This window comes from Genypterus blacodes, unplaced genomic scaffold, assembly GCF_046128005.1.
Source record: "Genypterus blacodes isolate CSIRO-AG114 ecotype Tasmania unplaced genomic scaffold, CSIRO-AGI_Gbla_v1 ptg000032l_1, whole genome shotgun sequence".
In the NCBI taxonomy this organism is placed as follows: domain Eukaryota; kingdom Metazoa; phylum Chordata; class Actinopteri; order Ophidiiformes; family Ophidiidae; genus Genypterus; species Genypterus blacodes.
In genome coordinates, this window is record NW_027466845.1 from 7778257 (window position 1) to 7801691 (window position 23435).

A 23435-nucleotide genomic window follows, 5' to 3' on the forward strand; every position below is an offset into this window, starting at 1 on the left:
TTTGAAGATCAAGCGCTATCCGGTAGAGATACTAATTTCCGAAAGCACCTGAAAGCATCATTGATAGCGTTTACCAGACGGACTCGGGACACTGCCACCTGCTGGCCGGTGCGGTAATAGCAGCCAGGCGGAGCAACATAGCATTGATTACGGCGCCGCCAGCCTGAGGGAGGACAGAGAGGAGAGAGAGAGCACGGGAGAGCGAACAGATGTGAGCCGGACTACGCAAAGACAACAAGCTGCAGTAAAGACGGAAAACCCTTTGTTTCTACTAACATGTGGCAGCCCGCGTCGGAGCGATTGCAGGTAGGCTCCGTCTAATTCATGAGAGGGTGGCGGTAAAGACACGGTTGGTTCCAGCGGCGGTAGCACTCACTGCTCCCCGCCGTGTGAGCGTGGCTCCAGCCGGAGGGAGAGGAGAGACTTCCTCAGCAGCTACAGATGTTTTCTGGCGACTTGTGTCTAAAATTCAACCGCGGTCTTTTTTTCAAACGTTTCACCCCTGCTGCCGTCGGCTTTAAAGCTCTCATTCAACGCTGCATTTTCTATCTGTTACGTCGGTAAAAGCACATATTCCCGTTACGCAACAATTAGACGTCCCCCTGCATTCCTGCGCGAATCCGCCGAATCTACCGAATGCAACAATGTGTTCCAGCGGTGTGTAAACAGCGATGTCGGCCCACAGGTTTGCTTCTCCTCACACTATAACCCACGGAGAGCCCACGGCAGGCCCTCCTCCGGTGTCACCATGATTTCCCCCTCAGATGGCGTCATGTTGCTCGGCCTTTTTTCCCTGCGATTAGGATGCTTAATCTCTCCTTTCCCCCCTCTTTCATCTCTGGTTCGGAATCGACGAAAACAACCTGGCGCCTGCGACCTGTTTAGAAATGGAGGGGGGAAACAGGCTTAATGACACGTAGTTTGCTCTCCAGGACCGAGCCGTGCACCGAGCCTGGCTTCATGTCTCCTGCAGACGTAATGCTCTCCAGATGTCGGACTGTGGAGCGGCTGCCAAGTGAATTTGCACAATCCTCCCTCCGTCCAGGCGTCAAGAAGATGGAATCGGGGATTATTCAAACGGGATAGTTCCGCTCTTTTTCTTCGCACTTTTTTGTTTTTTTTGTTGAGTCGACATACATCAAAGCTCGAGCTAATAATGCTTATCCATCATGCTTATTTGTCGCTTAGCAACCGCGTTGGAAAACTGAACATCTCACGGCGGTGGAATATTTGAGAAGCTAAATGTGAATTGTGCACGTTTATACGGTGATTTGAGTCATTTGGGAGTGAGGAGGAGGTTTGATGTCTGATTACACACCATGAAGAATAGTGCAATGTGTGTGTGTGTGTGTGTGAGTTGTGTCAGTGTCACAGCCCCTTTGGCTCACTGGCACAGCTAAATGGAACGCAGCCCTCTGCCATGTCACCTTACACCGCTGCTTTTCCTGCTATTATAAGTCCAAATGTCCACCGTGAGAGACATCTACTGCGTCCTTGAGAGTCAAAGCTCAATCAACACATCTCTTTTCTTCCCGATTTCTGATTCTACAGCATGGATACTTGGTCAGTTGTCATGGCGTGTCTCAGAAAAATCACAACAGCTCAGTTTTGTTTGAAAATGGATACATAACCCATGACCAAACACGATGCCTAAGATGTTTAAATTGTCATTATTCATAAATTGTTGTTGAAGTTTAGTCACTAAATCAGGTGTGTTTACTTCATCCAGACTTTGTGCCTCTAAACTCCTTATTGACTAAACACACCTGGTTTAGATGTGATCAGAGGAAATGCATAGTGCTGCATGTGGCGTTCAAGGACACAGATTGGAAATCACTGGTCTATTATGAATATGAAAATTATAAAAGAAATCATTCCAGTCTTACATTTTGTCACTAGCAATACACAATAAATGACAAGGAAAAGCTCTATCACACAACTTCAACCCTGCTGAGTTTAGGACCATGCCAAGGTTAGAAATTCCTTCAAAGTGAAAGAATGTCTGCAGACAGGAATATGTTTTGAAATGAAAACTGCCATTTCCTGACCTAACGGCAATTCTCTGCACCCCAATCCTCTTAAACTTGTTGTCTTTGGGAGATTAGAGTCACGTCTGTCATGTCACCTCATCCTGCTTCATGTCACAGATCAGCAACGTCTGTTCTGGGGTTGTGGTTGATATAGAATGTGGCGCTTTCACAGTCGCCTACAGTGTCTCTCTGTTCTACTCGTGACGGAACAGATGTGATTTTAATACTGTTTTTACTTTGGGGGAAACTTGGATTCAGATTGTTAAAAGGAGCTGGGCTCAGCTGCTATAGAGCTTCTTCCTAGTGGACGTATGGACTCAATAACTCCTGCATTCCTTGTAGGTGTGCCAGTCCCGGGGTCTTGGTGTATGTGGACGCTGGCTCACTGGCACAGGAAAATGGAATGCAGTCATTAATGGTTATGCACATGCTCATTCAGAATGGCTTTGGACCATAATCAGCAAGGGACGATCTATTCAGAATTCCTAAAGATCTCCAGCAGAATTCCACGCGAACTAGATGGCCCAGGACCAAACGCTTCAGACGGATAATACCTCTGTCACTCACTGCTACTGCTGGAACAGGAAACCCAAAAGGAAATGATAGTATAGACCAGAGTGAACCAACCTTTCCTACATACCTAGCCATTCCCTGCTTTGTAACCATGGTAACGGCCATCCTCGCTGCCTGGATTGTCATTGTTCACCTGTTTGAGCGATGAATGGCGGCGTTCTCGAGAGCCGGAGCATCAGGTAGATGATCTAGTTTGTCCTGCTGCTTATTATCTAGTGTTTTGTTGTTTCTCCTTTTTACCGTGGCATCTATCCATTTTTACTCTCAGTTGTGCGGTCTTCTGTTTCCATAGCAACACCTGATGTCTTGCTGCATTTTTTTTTGTCTAACGCTCAAGTGTTAAAAGGAGAGGAAGGATAGATGGATGGATGGATAGACGGACTGTCGGATGGATGGAGGCGGTTGACAGTAAGAACAGCCACAGTGGGAGTTGTTGTTACCGATCCATCGATTGATGCCTTTTTATATTGATGAAGTGTGTTGAAGCCCAAGCTGGTGTTTTGAAGGTTCGTTGTCCTGTTCTACTCCATCTGCCTCTTTTTGCCATTTTCCAGTCATTCTGAGGAGCTCGTCTTCCCAGGAACAGCCCGACAATAGATGGCACAATATGCAGCCATCTTCACCAACAGAACACACACACACATATCGAGGATAGCAGGCAGGTACATACACAGAAAGACTTGAACATGTTTATACCCCCGTCAGCAGCTCCCGTCTTTAGCTGTGGCTCAGTCGGTTGACTTGTGAATGTCTGTGACGCTGACAAACAGGGTCCTGACAATGCAGGAATAGCTGTCTGAGGTCAAACATGGCCAGAACCAACCGCAGGTCTCAGTCTCGTCTCTTGGCCTTTTCTTGTTAAGTCTGCATGTTGCCATTTGTTTGTGTGTCGGTCCCTCTGTCTGTCCCCTGTCTCTCTGCTCTGTGGTCCATCACAGCTATGTTTGTGAGACTGTGGCCTCTCTCGTAAAAGGAATCCATGAGTAGAGCTGGCACTGCATTCCCAGGGTTCTTTGCACCAGTAACCTCCTATTGGAACAAAACAGGATTTTTCAGGGTTTCTCCTGGATTTTGTGATTGTAGGAAATCTGATCCTGTCCATTGATCAAACTTGAATCCCCTCAGACCTGAGATTTAGTTTTGTGTTGTTTTAGTTTTGCTTTGATTCAGCGTGTTGCCGCAAATACTTTCTTTCTTTCTTTCTTTTTCCGGCTTTGCTCTGGGGGTCAAACTGTCACATGTGACATCAATCAGAGATGCATGCAGTGTGTTTTTTGTCATTGGCAGGTCGCGTTCATGCATCTTGGCTGCGTGCAGGCTATTTGAGATGTCCGGGTAGTTTCATAGCTTGGGTCAAAGAGTTGATGATGTTTTTATTGCCAGCCAGAGATTGCCTCCCCCAGGGTCTGAGGTTTGGGTCCTTTAATGCTCACTCCCTCCTACAGAACTAAACCCACCAATCAAACCATCCAATCATCAACCGTGCCCTCCCACAGACCTCGTTCTCCAGTCATTGCTCAGAAAACCAGGTTTTCCGCCGTGCAGGGGCTTGGCACAGACCTCCCACCGTCTTTTTTTTTGGTTGAGTGTCTTCAGACATATTTCCTCTCGTAAACTGTCCCAGGATCAGAGAGGGAGGCTGTAAACACATAGAGGTTCAGTTACACTGCCCAGTTTGTACCATGCGAGGGCCAGGGGGGTTGGGGTGGCACAGGAAGTAACCACCAGCCCTTGTTAGTGTATATACATGGTATGTGTTTATGCGTTGGGTAGACGAGACATCCCACTCCACCTCTAAGCCAACACATGGCACCCTGATAAGAGAGCCAGTGCCAGTCTGGCATCATGTTCAGGTTTACCTCCTTGTCCAACTTAAGACATTGTTTGGAAAGACATGTTTGTTATTTGGCCTGATCTCTTTATTTGTGTTGTGGAGTGACCTTACAAACAGCTCCTGGGATGTCTAACTCAGGATTATCTTGTGTTTAAAAGTACCACAGCAGGAGAAAAGATGGAATGATGTAACCTACATGTCACTGAATGCGCACAGTTGTCGTGACGATGCTACTTGGTGTGTTTACGCTCAGTTTAAAACCTCAATTATACTGCGATTCAGGCAATAAATCAATAGTAGAATTGTATTATTTTGCGGCTTCATCACAGCTGGGACATAAATGGCCGATATCATCCATGTGGGTCTTTTGTTTTTGAACAAATTCAGATTGTGCATTGGCAGGATGTCTCAGGGTTTGAGTGCTGCAGCACAATAAAATGAGTACATGCAGAAATGGAAGGATGAAACTAAACCACATGGAAGAGCAGCACTGTGGGCTGTTTCCACACTCAGCTGCTCTCAGGCTTACACACGGGGACTCGTTTTGCTTCCTCCCGCCGCTCTGGTTTCCTCCAGCCATCCAAACACATGCAGCTCAGGCAAACTGTAAACTCTCTATTGCCCATATGTGTAAGTGACTTTGTGTGTTTGAGTGTGAGCCGTGACCTATGACCCAGCAGAGCGTGTGCTTTGTGAAGTGCGTCCTCCATATGCAGATTAAATGAAATTGGTGGAGATCTGCGTGCACATCTGTCCACTCTATCTGCTGCTGTTTGTATTGCGTCATTCTGGAAGTATAATCAAGGCTAAAGTGCCTTGATTTCTGGATTGTTGTCTATGTCTCGTGTGTACACAGGATTTGTTGCCATCTGGTCCTCAAAGAAGAACCAGAAAGCTTCGTTTTGTGCTGCTAATCAGCTTCTTCTGCCACAGTCCGAGCAAGGAGCTACGAAATAAATGGCTGATATCAACATGTCGGCAAGAAATCACATTTCTGACTACGTGAAGGAAATTCTTGCTCGCTGCATATTTCATTTGTTTTGTCTGCAACAGTGTGACGCACTCCTAAACATGCACGTTGTTCCAAACCCAGTTAGTTCGTTTAGTTAGCCACCGTTGTGATGCTTAATAAAACACAGTGAGGTTGTTTGTGCTCTCTGCAGACAAAGTATTTAAAGAACCGCATGTGTGTCTTCTGTCCACAAATATGTCCAGCGCTCTCCGTATTTTGTCACTTTGGTTGGATGATGGAGATTTTGAGATTCTCTGTATTCCCATTTGTTCCTTAAAGCGTTTTAACAGTCGCAGCACTTCTGACAACACAAAGCACCAACAAAGCTGTACTACACTAATCTACTCTGAACTCAACTCTTGTCATAGTGGCTTTACGGCAGTTCATTATAGATACCACCACTTCGTAAAACAGTCACTATTGTTAACTGGTAGTTCTGATTCTACGTGGCTACTCTAACAGACGACTATCACAACATCCCACCTTTTTATATATGATCAGGAAGATGAATAGGAAAGTTCTTATTGTCTTATGTTATCTGTGACCCAGGAGCAACTGTGACTAGTTGCTGTGGCTCTGGCTTCTACTTTGAAAACAAAAAGACACAGAATACATGATTTAAATATCTGTGATGACCTTTCAGGCGCCCAAACATCTTTTGAGTCTGCAACCATCCATAACTCCATGGCCAACCCTCGTGATCGGTCATTTGAGGGACATGTGTGTATGTAAGCACTGTATTTCCTTAGCTCTTGATCCTGAATGGACAGTAGACGGTGAATCCATTTCTTCCCATTCCTGTTTTCAGTCGTCCTGATCACATCCATGTTACCTCACGTTTGAGCCTTGGTGGGCGCGGCAGTGGTTTTCCTTTCCTTTCCTTTGCGCAGTGACTCACCATGAGGTTAACCTGAGAGTCTCTCTGCTGTAAGAATGCTGCCTCACCTCAGGGGGCCAAAAGTTAAACTTACCATCTGTGACCTGTTAAGCTCGTCACTACAGAAGGCTGCAGACTGCAGGCCACAATCTCACACACACTCCAAAGCCAACATCATGTCATAGACACACACTATCACAGCAAATGTCATATCATATCAATTGTGACAATGTGATGAAGTTAGATCACATGCACAGAAATAAATCCTTCAAACTTTTAATTCATTTACATGCCTTTTTTCTTCTCCCATTGGATTTGTATCATTTCTTACCGCAGTATTTCACTTGAATCTACAGTTGAAAGATGAATTTGTCAGGCTTGTCTTGCGACACATTTGTGATTGGAATGCAAAATCTTGGCAACATCACTGAAGTGAGAAATCAATATTCTGTTTCCACTCTGTGCACATAGTGAAACTGTGCAGCTGTAACACTTGTTCCTGAGTAGTTTCCTCTCCTCGGTTAAAGTCGTCTGCCAGTAGATGTTGGATGGGTGCAGGTCCCTCAGTGCTTCCATTTTATGTCAGCAGATGCAGAAATGACTTAAATTCAATCGTTACTAAAGGATTTTTGTCTCATAATAACTCCAGTTACAGCCACTTTGAGAGCAGAGACCTCTTCTTGGCAGCTTTGTAGAGAATGATAAACATACAGTATATTAGATCAATATCCTGTGCCAAGACTTCCTTTTAAATTAAAACTTTCTGTAACACTTATAGAGAAGTCAGACCTGTGAGCATAGTTTGGTGTGGATGTTAAAACAAGGCTGCTTTTCATCCTCCTGAAAGGCGACCTTTTATTTAAGGATTTGAGGTTTTCTTGTGACAGCGGCCATTGTTGAGCCTTTGGAGTGCAGCAGAGAGACAGACCCTTGTCTTCTCCCTCCTATATACAAATGTTTTGCCTCCACCGGCCTGGGTACGGGGAGAGAAACGCTCCCAGAGCCCAAATTACAGTTAGAAATAGAATCAATAACAGCAGTAACTTGATGAGGAGACATTCGGGGCTTGAGAAATAAAAAAACATTTCAATGCAGTAAAAATATTATGAATAGAATTCCAGCCTTAATCCACAAGTGGCCCTCCGCTCAGGCCTTTTGCTCCTGGTGGGGGGTGGAGGAGTGGAGAGCCCACCACAGACCCCCCCGCCCCCTCTCCGTACCGGAGCCAACCACAGGAATGTGAGCCGCTGTCAGGAAGCCGTAAAGTGCTGACGCAGAGGTCAACGAGCGTTTACACACATGTGGCTTTACTTTCACAACTCCATCATTTGTTCTACTTTTTCTCCATCTCCTCCCTTCTTCCTCGACTGTCTCTTTCTCTTTCCCTTTCCTGACGCCCCTCTTTTTAATTATTCTTTTCTCTACATGAAGATGTGAAGAAGAATGTGAGCGTACCTGTGTCTCAAAGAAATGGAGACGACCTGGTCAGTAGAGGTCAGACCCAACACCATTTGACTCAAAAAGCTGGACAATGTAATGAGGGGATCAAGATTGGCTTTTATTTTGAAATCAAATGGTCGGTATGGAGCCTTCTTCCTTTCACATGGATGCAGTGTCACTATGGCACCTGCTGAAGCCAAACTCCATTGATGAATTTAGGGTTTGGCCTTTATTATTAACTTCCACAGCTGCCTTCTGCTAAATCAGACCAAGCACCAATCGAGTAGTAATGAACAATGTCTGACGCAGTGAGAAGACTCAAGTTCTCACTAAGTGCCAGTGGAGTCCAGGTTCAGGATTCCACTGATTATGTGTCAGAAGTGCCTTTTGATCTCCGTAGAACAGAGGAGTGAACATCCTGGATTTGTTAGCCGCTCAGTTCTGTCTTGACCGTTTTAGACTGAAGCCCAGATTCCACAGGATACAACTCATAGGACCAGATCGAACATGTGGTCCTGCCGGCGGATTGTAGAATGAGAGTGTCAGAGCGGCTCTCTTCTGTTTTTAAACGAATCTTCATGTGCGCCGAGGCCTCATCTGCTCTACACATTCCACGCTCAGTCTTCAGTTTTCACCCTGGTTTATTTCCTCTGTGTGTGTCGGAATAATACCAAGAGTCACGATATTTTTCTCCGGCTTTTACCTCACGTTTCACCTTTGTCTGTCTCGACATTTTCGACATTCTAACGTCTGGTTTACGATACACTTAGGAATGATCAAAACACATAAATGACAACCAAATGTGAAGTGGAATTCCTCTGGTTCTGTCTGCAGAAGCGTTCCATTAATCCATCATTTTAGTAGTAACTGTATTAAGAACATACAGTTACTAGTCTCTTTTGCCGAAGGCCTTTCTTTTTTATTGTGGGCACTATTTCTACTCACAATACAAAAGATCTTTAGGTACCAGGATCACAGGGATCTTAGACTTAAGATCCAATGTCTCTCTCATAGTTGACTTTCAATCAAACAGTAAGCTTACGACACTCCTGAGAGACAGTAAAGTGCTTTGTCTGCACTGTTCTTATTGTTTGTATGAACTTTTGCTCCAAGAAGAAATGAATCAATGAATCACTGAATCACTGAAAGGAGGACCAGTTATTAAATTAGAGGTGATGTCAGACCCACAGATAAGATCACATTTTGTTTGAGGCCCTTTGGTTGATCCTCCCTGCCTTCAGTGTGTAAGGGCACGTGCAGACAGCAGACGGGAAGGAAATTGAGGAAGTGCTCTTTGCTCTTTGGTCTAATCCCAAATGGACCGATTGGTTTGTGACGTGAACTTGCCCCGAACGACTTCTGAACCATCTGTTGATTGATCTAGAGGCCGAGCGGGTTGATAAATGGATCCTTTAATTTGTCAGTCGCAGATCAAGTGGTTGCTGTGCTCAATATGTCCTCCATTCTCCAAACAAACCCCAGTCTGAGTGAAGCAGACGTCCCCACGTAGGTGCGAACATTCCCCCAGTCGCCGACCCGACCCGGCCTCTCTCTCTCTCTCTCTCTCTCTCTCCCTCTCTCTCCCTAGCTCTGCACCCTCGCTCTGACTTCTATTGGCTCTAGCCGTTTGTCGCAGGTTGTAAACACAGTTAAAGACACAGCTTCTCTTTGTGTTCCTCTCTCCCATACGGTAGCATTTTCAGACCATGCTGAAGACCAAGCTAAATGTGCTGACACTGAAGAAGGAGCCGTTGCCCACGGTGATCTTCCACGAGCCTGAGGCCATTGAGCTCTGCTCCACCACGCCGCTCGCAAAGAGCCGGACCCAAGCTGGATACAAGGTAGGAGCACACAATCCCTTACCACACACACACACACACACACACACACACACGTCCTAAACCCTATTAAAGAGCATTAACAGAATTTTAATCCAGTTGTTTTTACCCAAGGTTTCCCTTTCTTTCGGAAAAGGACATTTATTAAATTCCACGGCATACTTTTACTACACCCTCCTTTCTCATTACTTTTTGAGGTTTTGGTGTTGTCGTGATCACGTCCTTATATAATTGTATCGTGTGTGTGTGTGTCTGTGTGTGTGTGTGTGTGTGTCTGTGTGTGTCTGTGTGTGTGTGTGTGTGTGTGTGTGTGTGTGTGGCTGTTTTGTTTTCCTGGCTCTACCGAGTGTCAGATGTGGAGTTTGAGCCAATAAGCAGCTTGATTTATAATCCGATCCTGGCTTCTTCAGTCTTAAGACAAAAACAAACAGGGCTACTCATTAAAATGGCAACTATGCAGTTATTGCAGATTCTGCTTCCAACTAAATGTTTGTATCTTTTGTGCGTTTGCCTGCCTGCCTGTTACAACCACAGTGGAATCACAACATAATCATAAGTTTCTCCAAGTGTAAATGTTGCCTTCAGTACTTTTCTACCGTACCATCGACATGAAGCTTCTTCCCAACGTCTCCAACCATCCACTGTAAACTGATACGAGCGCACAGCATTTCACAGATGTCTGTTGTCTTCAAATGCTGAGGAAAACATAAATCACGTCTCGCAGTCGCTGCCAAGAAAAACAGACGTGGCGCGCTGAGTCCAAACGCCGGTTGTTGATGTTTGTCTGCTTTTGTCGGATCATTGCACAAGACGGGCTCGCGGATAAACACGCACTAATGCAACGCTGCGTGCGTGTGTGCGTGTGTGTGTGTGTGTGTGTGTGTTTGTTTCAAGTAGATCAGGTGTTAGTGGTGAGAGCTGGTGACGACTTTACTTGAACCGTTTCTAAGCGTCTACAATTCAGCAATATTCACAATGCATCCTTGGACCTTTTATGCAGCTTTTGTTTGCTCATCCGCCTCCTGTATCCCCTGTCGACTCTTGTAAACGGTGCAGCGGAAGCGTCCAAAGTGAAGCAGTTCTCTCAAATCAAACCCAACGAGCTAAAGCAAGTGAGATTAGACTGTGATGTGATCCTGAGCAAAGCCGGGGAGAAATGAAGACGGCACGAAAAGCAGTTAAAAAGCTTTATACAGTTGTTTCCACATGCTGAAAAGACTCAATCAAGCCGCAGCTGTGACGCACAAAATGGAGCCTTTGCTGCGAGTGCATGTTCCTTTGTTTGCCCACAGTGTTTGTGTGTGTTACTCCTCAGCCTGCCAGCGCTGGTTGGTCGGGCGCTCTGGACCTCGGCGGCCCTCTTTGCTGACTTTGAACCCCTTCCCCATCCATGTCTTGCTTCTGTGCTCGCTATTTTGTTTCCTAGCTTTGCCCCAACACACATATTGGAAGAATGTTAGCAACGAAAATTCATTTCTCTCACGCCTCTGCTACCTTCTCATATCTCTGTCTGTCTGTCTGTCTGTTTGTCTTGTGTAACTTCCTGTCTGTCTGCATTCTCTGTCTGTGCACCTGCTCCAGCACCTCTGCTTTTTTCGGGCATTAAACCTTCCAACGTGCGTGAGTTTAAATTGAAGGAACAGAGGTTTGCCCCCCCCCTGCCTTCCCCTCTCCTCTCCTTTTTGTATCATATAATCCAATTTCCTGTCCTGGTGCACTCTTCTCTATTCCCTTCCTCCTCCGCTCCGTCCTCTCCCTGCATCAGTTGTGCTCCCGTTTGACAGGGAGACAGGAAGGCCGTCTGAGGGCTGCTGTCCCTCTGCCAAAGCTAACGGCTACAAAGCATGAAAGGCCACCTCTCACTGCCCCGCCTGGCCCACAGCTGTCACAGCCCGCCACTTCTATTCAGAAAATTAGTTCATCGCACTACTATGCTGCTCCACTAGCATTATGTGGAGCAGATATATTCAGGAAAGTGGAAGTGATTATGGAAATCTGATGGCCCGGGCTGTTATGCTCTGTTCCTTGTCAGAGTCGTTGCCTCGTCTCCTTAAAATGCTTTCAAAAATCAGTGTTTCAGTTTCAGATTGATGAACATTCTAGATTCCCCACCAGATTGTCAGTCGTGTTGTGGGATCCAGTTTGGTTTTGTACTTTAGGAGCAAGTTAGTTTTTAATAAGTGTCTTTATCTTGGTGCCAGGATATGGAGTAAGGCTGGATGATAACATCTGTCTAGGAAGCTCTCGGTCATCCATGTCATTTTCTGTCTAGGAGTAAAGACTCTAAGGCAGTTAGAGCTGCACTGTTTATCACATTAACAGTGAAATCACTTCAATGTTGGATTGTGAAATCAGGAAAAGACACAATTTCATTAAGTAAATTATGTCTGGATTGACTGCAATGACTAAATTACCCCAATTACATCATACTGACAGATGTGATGAATTTGAAAGATTAGGAATAAAACATTTTTTGTTACAGGAGAGCTTGTGAGCAGCATTTTGTTAATGTCAGACTTCTTCCCATGTCAGTTTTGGTTATAGACCAATGCAGGAGAGTGTGTGTTCCCTTCTCAGGCTGATATCATTCACAAGGGCACGCCAGTCCAGTCTAGTCCAGTCTAGTCCAGTCCAGGCTTTATCTGATGTATGAGCCGGAGAGGTGTTGTTGTCTCTCTGTACTTGATATTCTGATGTCAGTCAGTGAGCAGGTGATCACCTCACGTCTTCATTAGTGAACCACAGAGAACTGAACACACTCTGCTGGCATTTCAAGATGATTAGCAACCAAAGGGGTGAGCTGACCCACGAGAGCGTCCCTCCTAAAAACAGGCACGTGTGTGTTTGAAGCAGGGAGGCAGGGAGGTGTTAAAAGGCCGTCTGATGTCTGAAGTTCAAGTGAACTTGTGTGTGGCCTCCTCATCCTCATCTGCACTCAGATCAAGGTCATCATGTACCAATGATGTCATTTCACCAGAGATTGTGGTCATCATAGGTTTGTCATTTAGGATGAATTTAGTCTAAAGATTAATAATAGAGTCACATGATCACAGTATTCTATCCACACACACACACTGGCTGAGAGGCAGGGTCCATCCTCTATCATAGCACTAACACACAAGGACACACTAACTCATTCACTCACACACCTACCACCTGCAACTTCGAGTTTCTGGTTTAACTTGTGTGCATGCGTACGTGCGCGTCTGTGTGTGTGCGTGCATGTGTGTTTGGGCCTCAGGATTCAAAGGCAGCAGCACAGAGGGAACACTCAAACCTCACACACAAAGCTCCCCGTCAGGTTCAGACCCAGCTCCTCCTTGTTGTTAGCTAACAGCACCAACCAACGGGCCGTCCCCACAGCAGGGCATTTATACTGGATCCAATAACTGACATTCATATTTACATCACTGATAGATGCAGATTTGTTGCCCTATACTGAGCTTTCATACATACACACATACACACACACACACGTACACACACAAGCCCCATATAGAAGCGGCTATGGGAGTGAAAGCTGCTTTCATTTACTGTACACTAATGTGCTCCTTGACTTGACTCACATTGAAACACTCAGTCTGTTTTGTACTGACAGACACACACACACACACACAGTACACACACACAGTACACAGAGCACCTTCTTCTTGCTACACAACACAAACAAGCAGATACATGCAGCACTCCTAAAGAAAAAAAACAACTTCATATATCTTTGCAGGCTGTGGCAAGTGGAGCCAGCTGTACTGTGCTGATTCAATGAGTTTAGAAGAATGTTAACAGCCTCCTCAGGAATGCCGCGTTCCCCATCAGATTCCCAGTCATGTTGGGGGATCCAGACACGGGGGCCCACTGAGAGGGAGCCGCTGCCTGGATAACCTGACCTTTGTTTTTTAACTTTAGGAACACGCTGGACCCCTGCTAGCTTAATAAGTGTGTTTATCTCAGTACCAGGGTACCGAGCATGAGAGATAAGACTTCATCAACTCTGTCTATGAACTCCTCGGTCATCCACCTCATTGGATAGTGGATAGCACAGTTTATCAAATTAAAATGATTCATTAATTATTATGTGATGGTGAACGGCAGCGATTGAACAAAGTAAACAATGTCTGGAAGCACTGCATGAGATGATGAAAGGTGTTACATTTTGATGTTAAAAAAGGCCTAAAAATACAAAAAAGTTTCATTTAATTTTGGAATTTCGTCATTTCTTCTTAAGTAAAAACCTACATAGTGTGATGTCATAGTGACTTTATACATTTTCAGCCTTAAACCAAGTGGTCACGTGATTTTTTGATCATTTCGTCGATCAAATCCTGATGTTTTTCAAACTAATCGCAATATGATGTTTTTGCAAAATCATGCATCCTAAAGGCAAATACTCTTACTCTCTATTCCCTCTCACTGCTGTGTAACCGTCCTATCAGCTCATCATCATCAGCTCAACCACTGGCCAGCATGTAAACACACTGGATCATATAACATATAGATGAGAACCAACGCCAGAAAGGAAATGTAATACACGGTCCAATTAAGACAAAAATGTATGAGCTGCATTCATCATTATAGGTTGATGTGACAGTTTATTGTGCTGTGCTGACCGCTTCCCTTCCCTCACGATTTCTTGTTTTCCACTGAAAGCCTGGTATGTATGGAATGATGAACATCAGCCTGCTTTTCCACTCTCATCTTATCCGGTGTCATTGGGAATGGAACCGAGAAAGAAAGGATCCAGCAAACAGAAAGGGAGAGCGGAGATACACGGCATGTTTTCTCTGTAGCACCTGTCTGTCCTTGGATCAGTTTCTGGGAAAGTGCGGAATACCGAACCTTGCACTTTTCCCAAAACCTTCTCTGTGGTATCTCCTCATCACCTCTTCCCTGTCATCCCTCTTTCCTCTCTATCTCCACACCTCCCTTTGTCCTCATCCCCTCTACTTTCTACAGCAGCTGCCCGCGATCTGCATACATGCATGCCTACACACACACTCACACACACACACTCACACACACTCCGACCCTCAGTGTATGTTGTGCGTGCGTAGACCAGGATGTTCTTGTCAGTGTCTCTCTCTCCCCTCTGGCTCTCTTCCTGAACTGTGGCAGTGTTTTGTTTTTTCTGTCTCTGTCCATGTATCCCTCATTTTTCTTTTGACTTTTTCCTCCCACATCTCCTTTAGCATTTGGTTTCTTTCTTCCCTTTCTTCTTTCCTTCCCCATTCTCTCTCTCTCTCTGTTACTCATTTGACATTTAAGCTCGACATGCTACGATTTTCGGTCACTTTTGTGTTTGTGACCAGTTATTAATCACAAACATATTAAAACCAGTTAAGCCTCAGTTATTGATACACACACACACACACACCAAGGATTGTGTGAAGCGCGTGGGACTCTACAAAGTTGTGACGTGTGATGATGTAAACATGGGAGACATAAATTAATCACACAACACAAACAGACATTATTTTTGTGGGTGTGTGTGTGTGTGTGTGTGTGTGTGTGTGTGTGTGTGTAAAATGACAATATTCTCCATATCATCATAAGAGCCTGTTATAGTGGCCACGTTTCCCCACACATGCAATTGTTTAACAGTGCCTCTCTCTCTCTCTCTCTCTCTCTCTCTATCTCTCTCTCTCTGTTCCTCGCCCTTTCTGTCTTTCTCCATATGTCTCACACAGAAAGGCATACAGTGAGTAAGTGCTCCATTTGGCTCCTAGCAGCATTCCTTCTCTGCAGGGCCCAAGGCCTTCGTTCCTCTCACTGATCTTTGTTTCTGTCTCCTCTGTGCTTCACATGGAATCGATATTTTCTGTTTGACGGTATAGATCTGTTAACAATTAGCCATCGATGGGAGCAGAGGGGATGTGAGGATAGAGGAGAGGAAAGGCAAAGGGGGAGCGAAAGAAAGATGGAAGAGAGAGAGAGAGAGAGAGAGAGTGGAAGGAAGTGGAGTCGCGGGGAGTTTCAGAGGGAAGAAACTCATTGGAAAGTTGAAACAAAGTGGTGGAGTCTGTGGATCTCTGGATTGATTTAAGTCGCCTGCCCGACTCGCCAACGCAGAGATGCCAGAGCGGAGGACAGCAGATGTGTTTTGGTCCGGGGTGGACAGATTGATGTATCAATTTGAGCCAGAGCGCCGTGTCCAGCGACGCACGTGCTGCAAAAACCACCAACCAGCGAGAAATCCAATTATTTCCATCCCGAATGAGTCAAACCTCCATCACACGTGTCGTCTCTGTCGTCAGCGAGCTGCACACGCAGACGCACACGCCAGCAGAGAATGCATTTCATTTCGGTGTGTTTCTTCATCGTTCCCAGCACAAGCCATCATTTGTTTGTTTGGAGTCTCTCCTGACACACACACACACTCACTCACACCGATATGCAGATAAGCTCACATACCGCTACTACTCCTCCAGAGACACACACACACACACACAGGCATACACACACAATTGCTGCATTCAACAGGTGTCAGATGTTTAGATACAAACTTTGAACTTCAAACACATCTGTGTCATCTAAGTAACATTTGTGTGTTTTTGTTGCCAGTCCAGTTTCTTCTCTCCGCTGCTGCGTCTCTGGGTTCACAGCTTGCCAACTTATCTCACTTTACATTTGCATTTGGAGTTTCCAGAGGAAGATGATTAGCAGAGATGGTAGCGGAAAGGAAGGGAAAAGGAAATCAGCATCTTTAACTACAAAGACTGGCCTTGTAATGTATAATACTATTATAAATATCTGATGGCAGCTGTTAGTATGGATCGGTGCTTTGAGCCTTCAATCATCTCAGGTGATTTCAGGTGTGTGTGTGTGTGCAGATTTTGATGCAAACTATCAAACAAATGAATATGCAACAATTCTACATTCTCAACAGTGCTTCAATTCTGTGAAAATGTTGTAATTGAGTACACTTTCCAAAGTATTTTTAAAGGACAGTCATCCATGCTTCAGCAATTTATACAACAAAGGAGGAAAATCTGGTCTGAGAAGGAGGAAACTCTACTCTCACTTCTCCTTCTGCTGCCTTACACATACATGCACACACGCACACACACACATAGTCCTGCACGCTGTCCTGTTCAGCGAATTGGAGGTTAAACTTGGTCAAAATTGTTGCCCCTCAGTTACAAGCAAAAATCTTCCAACGTAACAGCGTAGCAGGCAGAGATGAAGCAACGTTGACAAGACGAGACGAGAGATTTTCATGGATGGAGAGGAAACATTGGGTGCATATTCTACAGTAATCCTTCATTCGACTAGGAAGCAAGCAATCGGACCAAACTGTCCACGTTTAAACAAGTCGTTCTATATCAAAATATAAGTCAAAGCAAACGAGGCCGTAATGACATACACACATCACACTCTGAACGGTTGATGTATCTTGGCGCAGTTGTCCAATGTGTTGGCTGACTGAGTGACAGACGGCCTTTTGGCGGGGAGAGGGTGTCAGTGCGGTCGACTCTCAAACCGCCTCGGCCCCCAGGCAGCTCCTGCAGACCTGTGGTGCTCGGCTGAATGATGGATCTGCTGCAAAGACGCGATGGTCCCACCCGGCGGCCGCTGCTAATGAGAACCAGGCGGCTCCCGTCGCTGACTGGGTCTCTTCCTCTCGCGCGTTTGGTCCCGAGACGTCGCTTCACGCTGCTTTTGTGGTATTTCTCAAGTAATCTGCCGCAGTAGGATACAGATGGCATTAATACTACCTTTAAGGTCGACTTCACTGCAGATTTTCCTCATTCTCTAGCTGTTCTCAGGGGTCTTCATGTGTTCAACTTCATTATAAGTCAATAATTTACCTTGGAATGCTTCAATTAACCACTGAGAACCATCGCCATAATGTTTTGTGAAGCAAATTTAGACTGTTTCTACATTTTGGGCCAGTTTACTGAAGTCAGCTCTGCGGAGATTATGTTCTCACTAGTTGGAATGCAGCCCGTCACCAGTGAGAGGAGCAGGATCCTTTCTTGTAAGAAGATTAAGTTAAACTGTTATTTTATTTTTCTTTCCCATTCTGGCTTGCTTCACCTTTCACTTCCTCCAGTTTAACTCGCAACGTCTTTCATTTCCTCATCTTGCATCAAATCTGCTGCGGCTTCAGTTTTTTGGATGATGCAGCCAGGAGGATTTTTGCATTGCTCAGTATTTGCTCACATCATTGCGATCGCTTTGACAACGTCCTTATCAACACTTATCTCTTGCTCTACTTGTTAGAATTTTCTGCAAATTTTGGAGAATATCTGCTTCTGCTGCTACGTGCATAAGTCCACCTAATGAGCGGCTGCAGAGTCGGAGGCAAAGTGACTGAGAACTGATTGTCCTGATACTCTGCACTTACATGAAAGATCCCATTCAGTCAAAGTCACGACCGAGTAAAAGAGCAGGTAGACTTGTAGGACACGGACTAAACAAAACTCCTGACAGAAGACGGGCAGTAGAAAATGTGTGAGGCATAAATGGCACATGGATCTGTTTTGTGTCTCTTGTGTCTATCCGTCATGTGTATCTGGAGCTCTATTGTTATCATAATGTTCAAATATTGGACGAGAAAACAATAATACAGATTATTTAATTTACTTTAGGGAGCACAGACTGTCACAACTTAATAGCGGTCAGATGTGCTGAGCCCAGAGTGTCGCTCACATCTGTTGTGGAGGGTGAATAAATGAATGATACCCATCTCCATTATTCACACTTCCAATTGCACTTACAGCATCTGCAGCCATGTGTCAGATACGTGCTGCATGTAAGCCGGCTGTAATGAACTCTTGAGAGGGGCGATCGCTCCCCCGCCCCAGTGTAAACACAGACGGGAGTGAGAAGTCTTTGAGTGCTTGACTTGTAGCCGGCTCCTCCCCTGTGTATTTTTATAAAGCCATAAAGAACACCAAGTAGAGGACACACACAAGTCAGACATTATTCCTGGACTAGACTTGGATTGACCACGTTCCCAAAGAGAACCCAAGCTTTGTTCACTTCATAATTCTCTCTCTCTCTGTCCCTGTCTCTCTCTCTCCCCCTCTGTCTAGCTCTGTCTGTCTGTCTCACTCTCTCTACCTCTCTCTCTCTCTCTCTTCCGTCCTCTCAGTCTCTCGCTCCACTGGAATGCAGCGTATGTTTCATTTCTATGATATTCTGTGGCCACTTATGCGGCAACATCTTTCTTTTCCCCTGGGGATATAACACACACACACACGCGGTGCGTCGAGCATGTCGGCACAGATTCCGCAGGGGGATTAAAAACCCTCCTCACCTCCACCGTCTGTTTGAAGTCTCTAGTCTCTACACGCGTCTAGAAGACGACTCAATGCTCCTCAGTTTATTAGATTAATTTTTCAAAAAATGTAAACAGGAAATGGGGGTTAATTAGTTCACAATAGTACATTCATTTTCAATTCGCTCCACATCGATTACATCCCAGAACCTTTTAATGAACTAATGCTTTTAAATATTTAAAGCCTTACACAAGCCTGAGGTGCTTTGAGATGGAGAGTTGGGTCCAAGCTTACAGATCAGAAGGGTTTCGCATCTGTTGCTCCACTTTACCTGATGGAGGTATTAATTGACATTGGATGTTCACTCAATCACCAAAAATATGAATCATAGAGTCTAACCACAGACAGATGAGGTCCATGCGTTGCTCTACCATGTCCATCTACCACAGACTGGCTCCATCATTGCTAAACCTTTAATGAGGTGTTTTGTGTTCTGGTCCGTTTACTGAACACCTTTGAACTGTGAGGTTTTGGAGACGCTCAGGCTGTGTGGTAACCATCATCATACTTTGCTCGGTTACACTTCAAGCCCATTCTTGGAAATATTTCCACAATGCTAAACAAATGTGGTAGTGTGAGTTGCTGCTTCATGCTGGTGTTTATAAAGCGAGACCTTTGTACATGGAAAGGACATGGCATGCTGCTTTTGAAGGTCCCACTTACATCTTACTGGCATTATTTGACACTGACGGGCAGAGTAAATATATACGTGTATTCTATTCACATAAGTGATCTTTGTCCCTTTTTCAGGATTTCAGGATTCTGGGATCACAGCCTGTTGTTTCCTCTCATAGCTATGATTCTGTAAACTTGAGGGTTTGGTTAATTGGTCATCAGATGGCAAACATTGTTTTGTGAAACTCATAGTTTCTGTGTTTCTCCCGTCCTGCAGGTGACTTACCTGGGCAAAGTGACCATCTCGGGGACCCAGTTCCTGTCTGGCTGTACAGAGTCTGCGGTGGTCGGTTTGGTGGAGCATCGCGGCCTGACCCAGCTGCAGGGGGGCTGCACTTCAACCAACTCTCTTTTGGAAATTCGGCCCTTCCAGGTGCGTCTTCACCACCTGGATGGGCACGGCGAGGCCTCGGTAACCATGGACACATACCAGGTGGCGCGGATCGCTTATTGCACAGCAGACCACAGCATCAGACCAAACGTATTTGCATGGATCTACCGGGAGATCAACGACGACCTGACCTTCCAGATGGACTGCCACGCTGTGGAGTGCGAGAGCAAGTTGGAGGCAAAGAAGCTGGCGCACTCGATGATGGAGGCTTTCCGCAAGACTTTCCACAGCATGCGCAGCGACGGACGCATCCACAAGAGCGGCTCGTCGGATGACTTTGCCGAGGACTCGTCCACCGCTGAAGATACCACCCCAGACGACGGTTGAACAGCTGGCACTCAACTGAACTCCTGAGCCCCGTCCAAACAAAGGGAGGGGTGACGGGAAGGATGGACTTATTACCTGCTCTCTCTCATTCTCCCCCGACTGTCTCTTTCTGTTATCAATTTGGAACAAAATTAACTGACCCTGTGAACCAACATTCCCAGGATAATGAAGTAGCTTTTGAATAATGGGAAAGTAGAGGTAAAGGAATAACAGAAGACCTGAATTTCCATACAGGGAAAGCAAAGTGCTGCCTCTTTGAATAAATGGCCCACAGGGGTCTGTCAAGCGCCTCCATAAAAGCCCTTAAGAGATTGATTAGACATTTCCATTTCCATTTTCCTCCACAGTCACAGAGACACTGTGGTTCTGACACTTTTTCAGCCAATGTCAACTCTTTTCTTTTTTTTTTCCTAACCCATCTCATGATAGCCTATTGCTACTCTTGCCATGTAGGGACCCAGCAGAGTTACAGTTGCGGTCCCAACCCAGAATTTATGAACGTTGACTGTTTGAGCACATAATGATATGGATTTCTGTTACAATGCCTTTGACCTTGATAATAACAAGTGAGGATGTGAACGAAAGCTAATCGTTTCAGCACTAATCATCACTATGGTACCTTTCAGCTAAAAGTACACTACAAGACAGAGACTCAGAAGCCCGTGTCCATTTAAAGACTCTTGTTTTCTGTTGTGCACTTTACACAACTAATCACAGAAGACGCGCATCAAGTCTTTCCTCCCGTACCGAAGCTACAATCCTGAAACTCCAGCACCTACGGATGTGAAGAAGTGATAGGTCATGTAAACAAAAAAGTGCAATCAAATCCTCCACCATTCTGGCTCTGACTCGCATTCAGACACACCGCTTTGTCCCATTTTGCAGGCAAAGGTACGTAAAGAAAGCTCTGTGTGAATGAGGCCGCAGCAGAGGAGCGTGTACGTGGAGCTCCTTCCTCCTGTTACAAATACTGAAGATGCACGACAGGACTGAGGTTCCAGGAGCGGCTGATGATGGAGGAATTAGATGTTGTGTTGGGAGCCCCCTAATCACAAAGCTGGACACTCGGGACACCTGTAGACAAAGTTAGGTTCGGGAGATTTCAAACAAAGTTGAGATTTATCGTTGCATCTATGACTAGTCGAGTTGTTGGTACGAGTTGGTACGAACGCGCGTTGATCTGCTGGGGTTGTCCCAGACCAAGACCTTAAAGGGAGACTAGATTCTGTCTTGTAGTGTTCCCTTAGCTTCAGTTGAAGTTGAACCCCAAATTTGTTTAGGTAGTGGCACAGTTGCTTTACTCGTGTTGGACAATGAGCAAAGATTTCTCTCTGTCTCTGTTCAATAGGTCAATCAGATTCTGAACACACGGTGTACTTGTATGGCACCTGGGATAATATAGGTGTTCTATTGATTTTACATGTTAGAAGTTCTCACCGGGCTGTCGGCCTGAGCCTGTCTGCACAGTAACACCTTAATCATCCACTTCTGACTCCTGTTTTGAATATACCAAAATTCCAGGCTGTGTTTTGCCTGTCAGATTATGTGCCTCACTTTCCTCTCACATTATTTTACCCAGGTCCCAGTGTGTATGTGTGTGTGTTTGTGTGTGTATACAAACGTGCCAACCGTTATGTTTCAATGTGTGTAGGTGTAATTGCTTACTTCTGTACTTTGTGTATATGAATGTACACGTGAATGCTTGCGTGTGTGCGTGTGAAAGAAAGAAGGAGAAGTTTGAGGAACTGTGTGATGAGCTGGAAATAAGGACTTCTCATGACCCCTGCAGCATCCATCTTTATGCTTCATGAGGCGTTTTTAAATCAGACATGGTACTGTGACCATTTGCTAAATTTGACATTTACCCAACACATGATTGAAAAGAAACAGAGTCAGAATGTGCCAGTGAGTCAGACGGAGGTTGAAGGTTCTGACACCTCTGCTGAATAAACCATCGCCCTGCAACCATCTCCAGGTACTCAAGTCTGCCAATGCTCCTCACGCCACCATGGTGAAAACACTCACAGTCAGCTGGAAGAGGAGGTCCATCCTCTGATCACTGAGACTTCATTGCCCTTCATCACCTCCAAGCAGCCGTGGAGCCATTTTGGGGCAAAGGAGAAACATCAGAGTGGCACGTTGGCGTCTGTAGACTGTGTCAAACTGACTGAATATGGTCTCAGTGACTGATGCAGAATCAATCAGGTGGCTCTGTTCAGCACACACACACACATACACACACACCGATAGATATACACACCTACATACAATTATACATATGTACACATTGTATTTGAATCTTGCTCAATAAGCTTATGTAAATACAAATGTATCACTTTCCAAATATTACGGCATAAATGTTGATAACTATTTTAAATAAAAAATTGACAACCATCATACAATACAGAAACAGTGTTATAAAGCCTACTGTGAATAATATGTGGAGAGTGACAGCGGTCTGTGTATGCGTGTGTTTGCAAGGGTATTGAATGCGGTGGGACGTGTGGTGAGGTGTGTGTGTACGCGCAGAGAGGATGAATGTTTATGAAGCTGTAGATTATTGTGCTATGTCTGTCTGAAAGCTCAGACGCGCTTTAAATGTTGAAAAATGTTACCTTACGTGTTTTCTATACGGTGTTTGCAAAGATCAACAACAATTGCATATAAAGTATTTACCAAGAGCGGCGATGGTTTGGTCTCTTTTGTCTCAAATCAACATCGATGTCTTCGGCTCTGACACCAGAAGGGCACAAAGAGATTTTTGATTCTTGAATTTCTGCACTTGCACGATTGCTACCTTGCATGTATCAAATGCCCTGGTGAAGCTGTGTGTGTGTGTGTGTCTGGCTGTGAATAAGCTTCCTGTTAACAGAAGCTTATATTAGGCTTGCAATTAAATATTTGAGATGATATCATGGTGCCAGGTGCTGCACAGGTCTGCGGTGGTGTGGTGTGGTCAGCTCGACTGTGTGTGTGGTCAAAGTGTCCTGAGCAACTCATAAACATCATTTTATGGCATTTCCAAGTATGTTTCAAGTTTAAGTGTGTCACAGGCAGAGCTTTGTTAATCTTGTAAAGGAGGTTTTTACTCCAACATTCCCAACATTCCACTGACTGCTCAGATCTTTCTTTTTATTGTGTTGTTGTTGTTGTTGTC

General features: G+C 45.1%; 1 protein-coding gene across 1 annotated transcript; it reads left to right on the plus strand.

The window, feature by feature from the left end:
- Positions 1-159: 159 nt before the first annotated feature.
- On the plus strand, positions 160-22979 carry pid1 (phosphotyrosine interaction domain containing 1). The gene is made up of 3 exons (XM_076146466.1): positions 160-306; positions 9461-9607; positions 19778-22979. Exons 1-3 carry the CDS (start codon positions 277-279, stop codon positions 20276-20278), a joined length of 678 nt encoding a protein of 225 aa, XP_076002581.1. The 5' UTR covers positions 160-276; the 3' UTR covers positions 20279-22979.
- Positions 22980-23435: the final 456 nt, after the last annotated feature.

Coding starts and splice junctions, on each gene's coding strand:
- pid1 (XM_076146466.1), top strand. CDS start 277: ATGTGGCAGCCCGCGTCGGAGCGATTGCAG. Junction 307..9,460: donor CCGCGTCGGAGCGATTGCAG/GTAGGCTCCGTC, acceptor CCCATACGGTAG/CATTTTCAGACCATGCTGAA. Junction 9,608..19,777: donor GGACCCAAGCTGGATACAAG/GTAGGAGCACAC, acceptor CCCGTCCTGCAG/GTGACTTACCTGGGCAAAGT.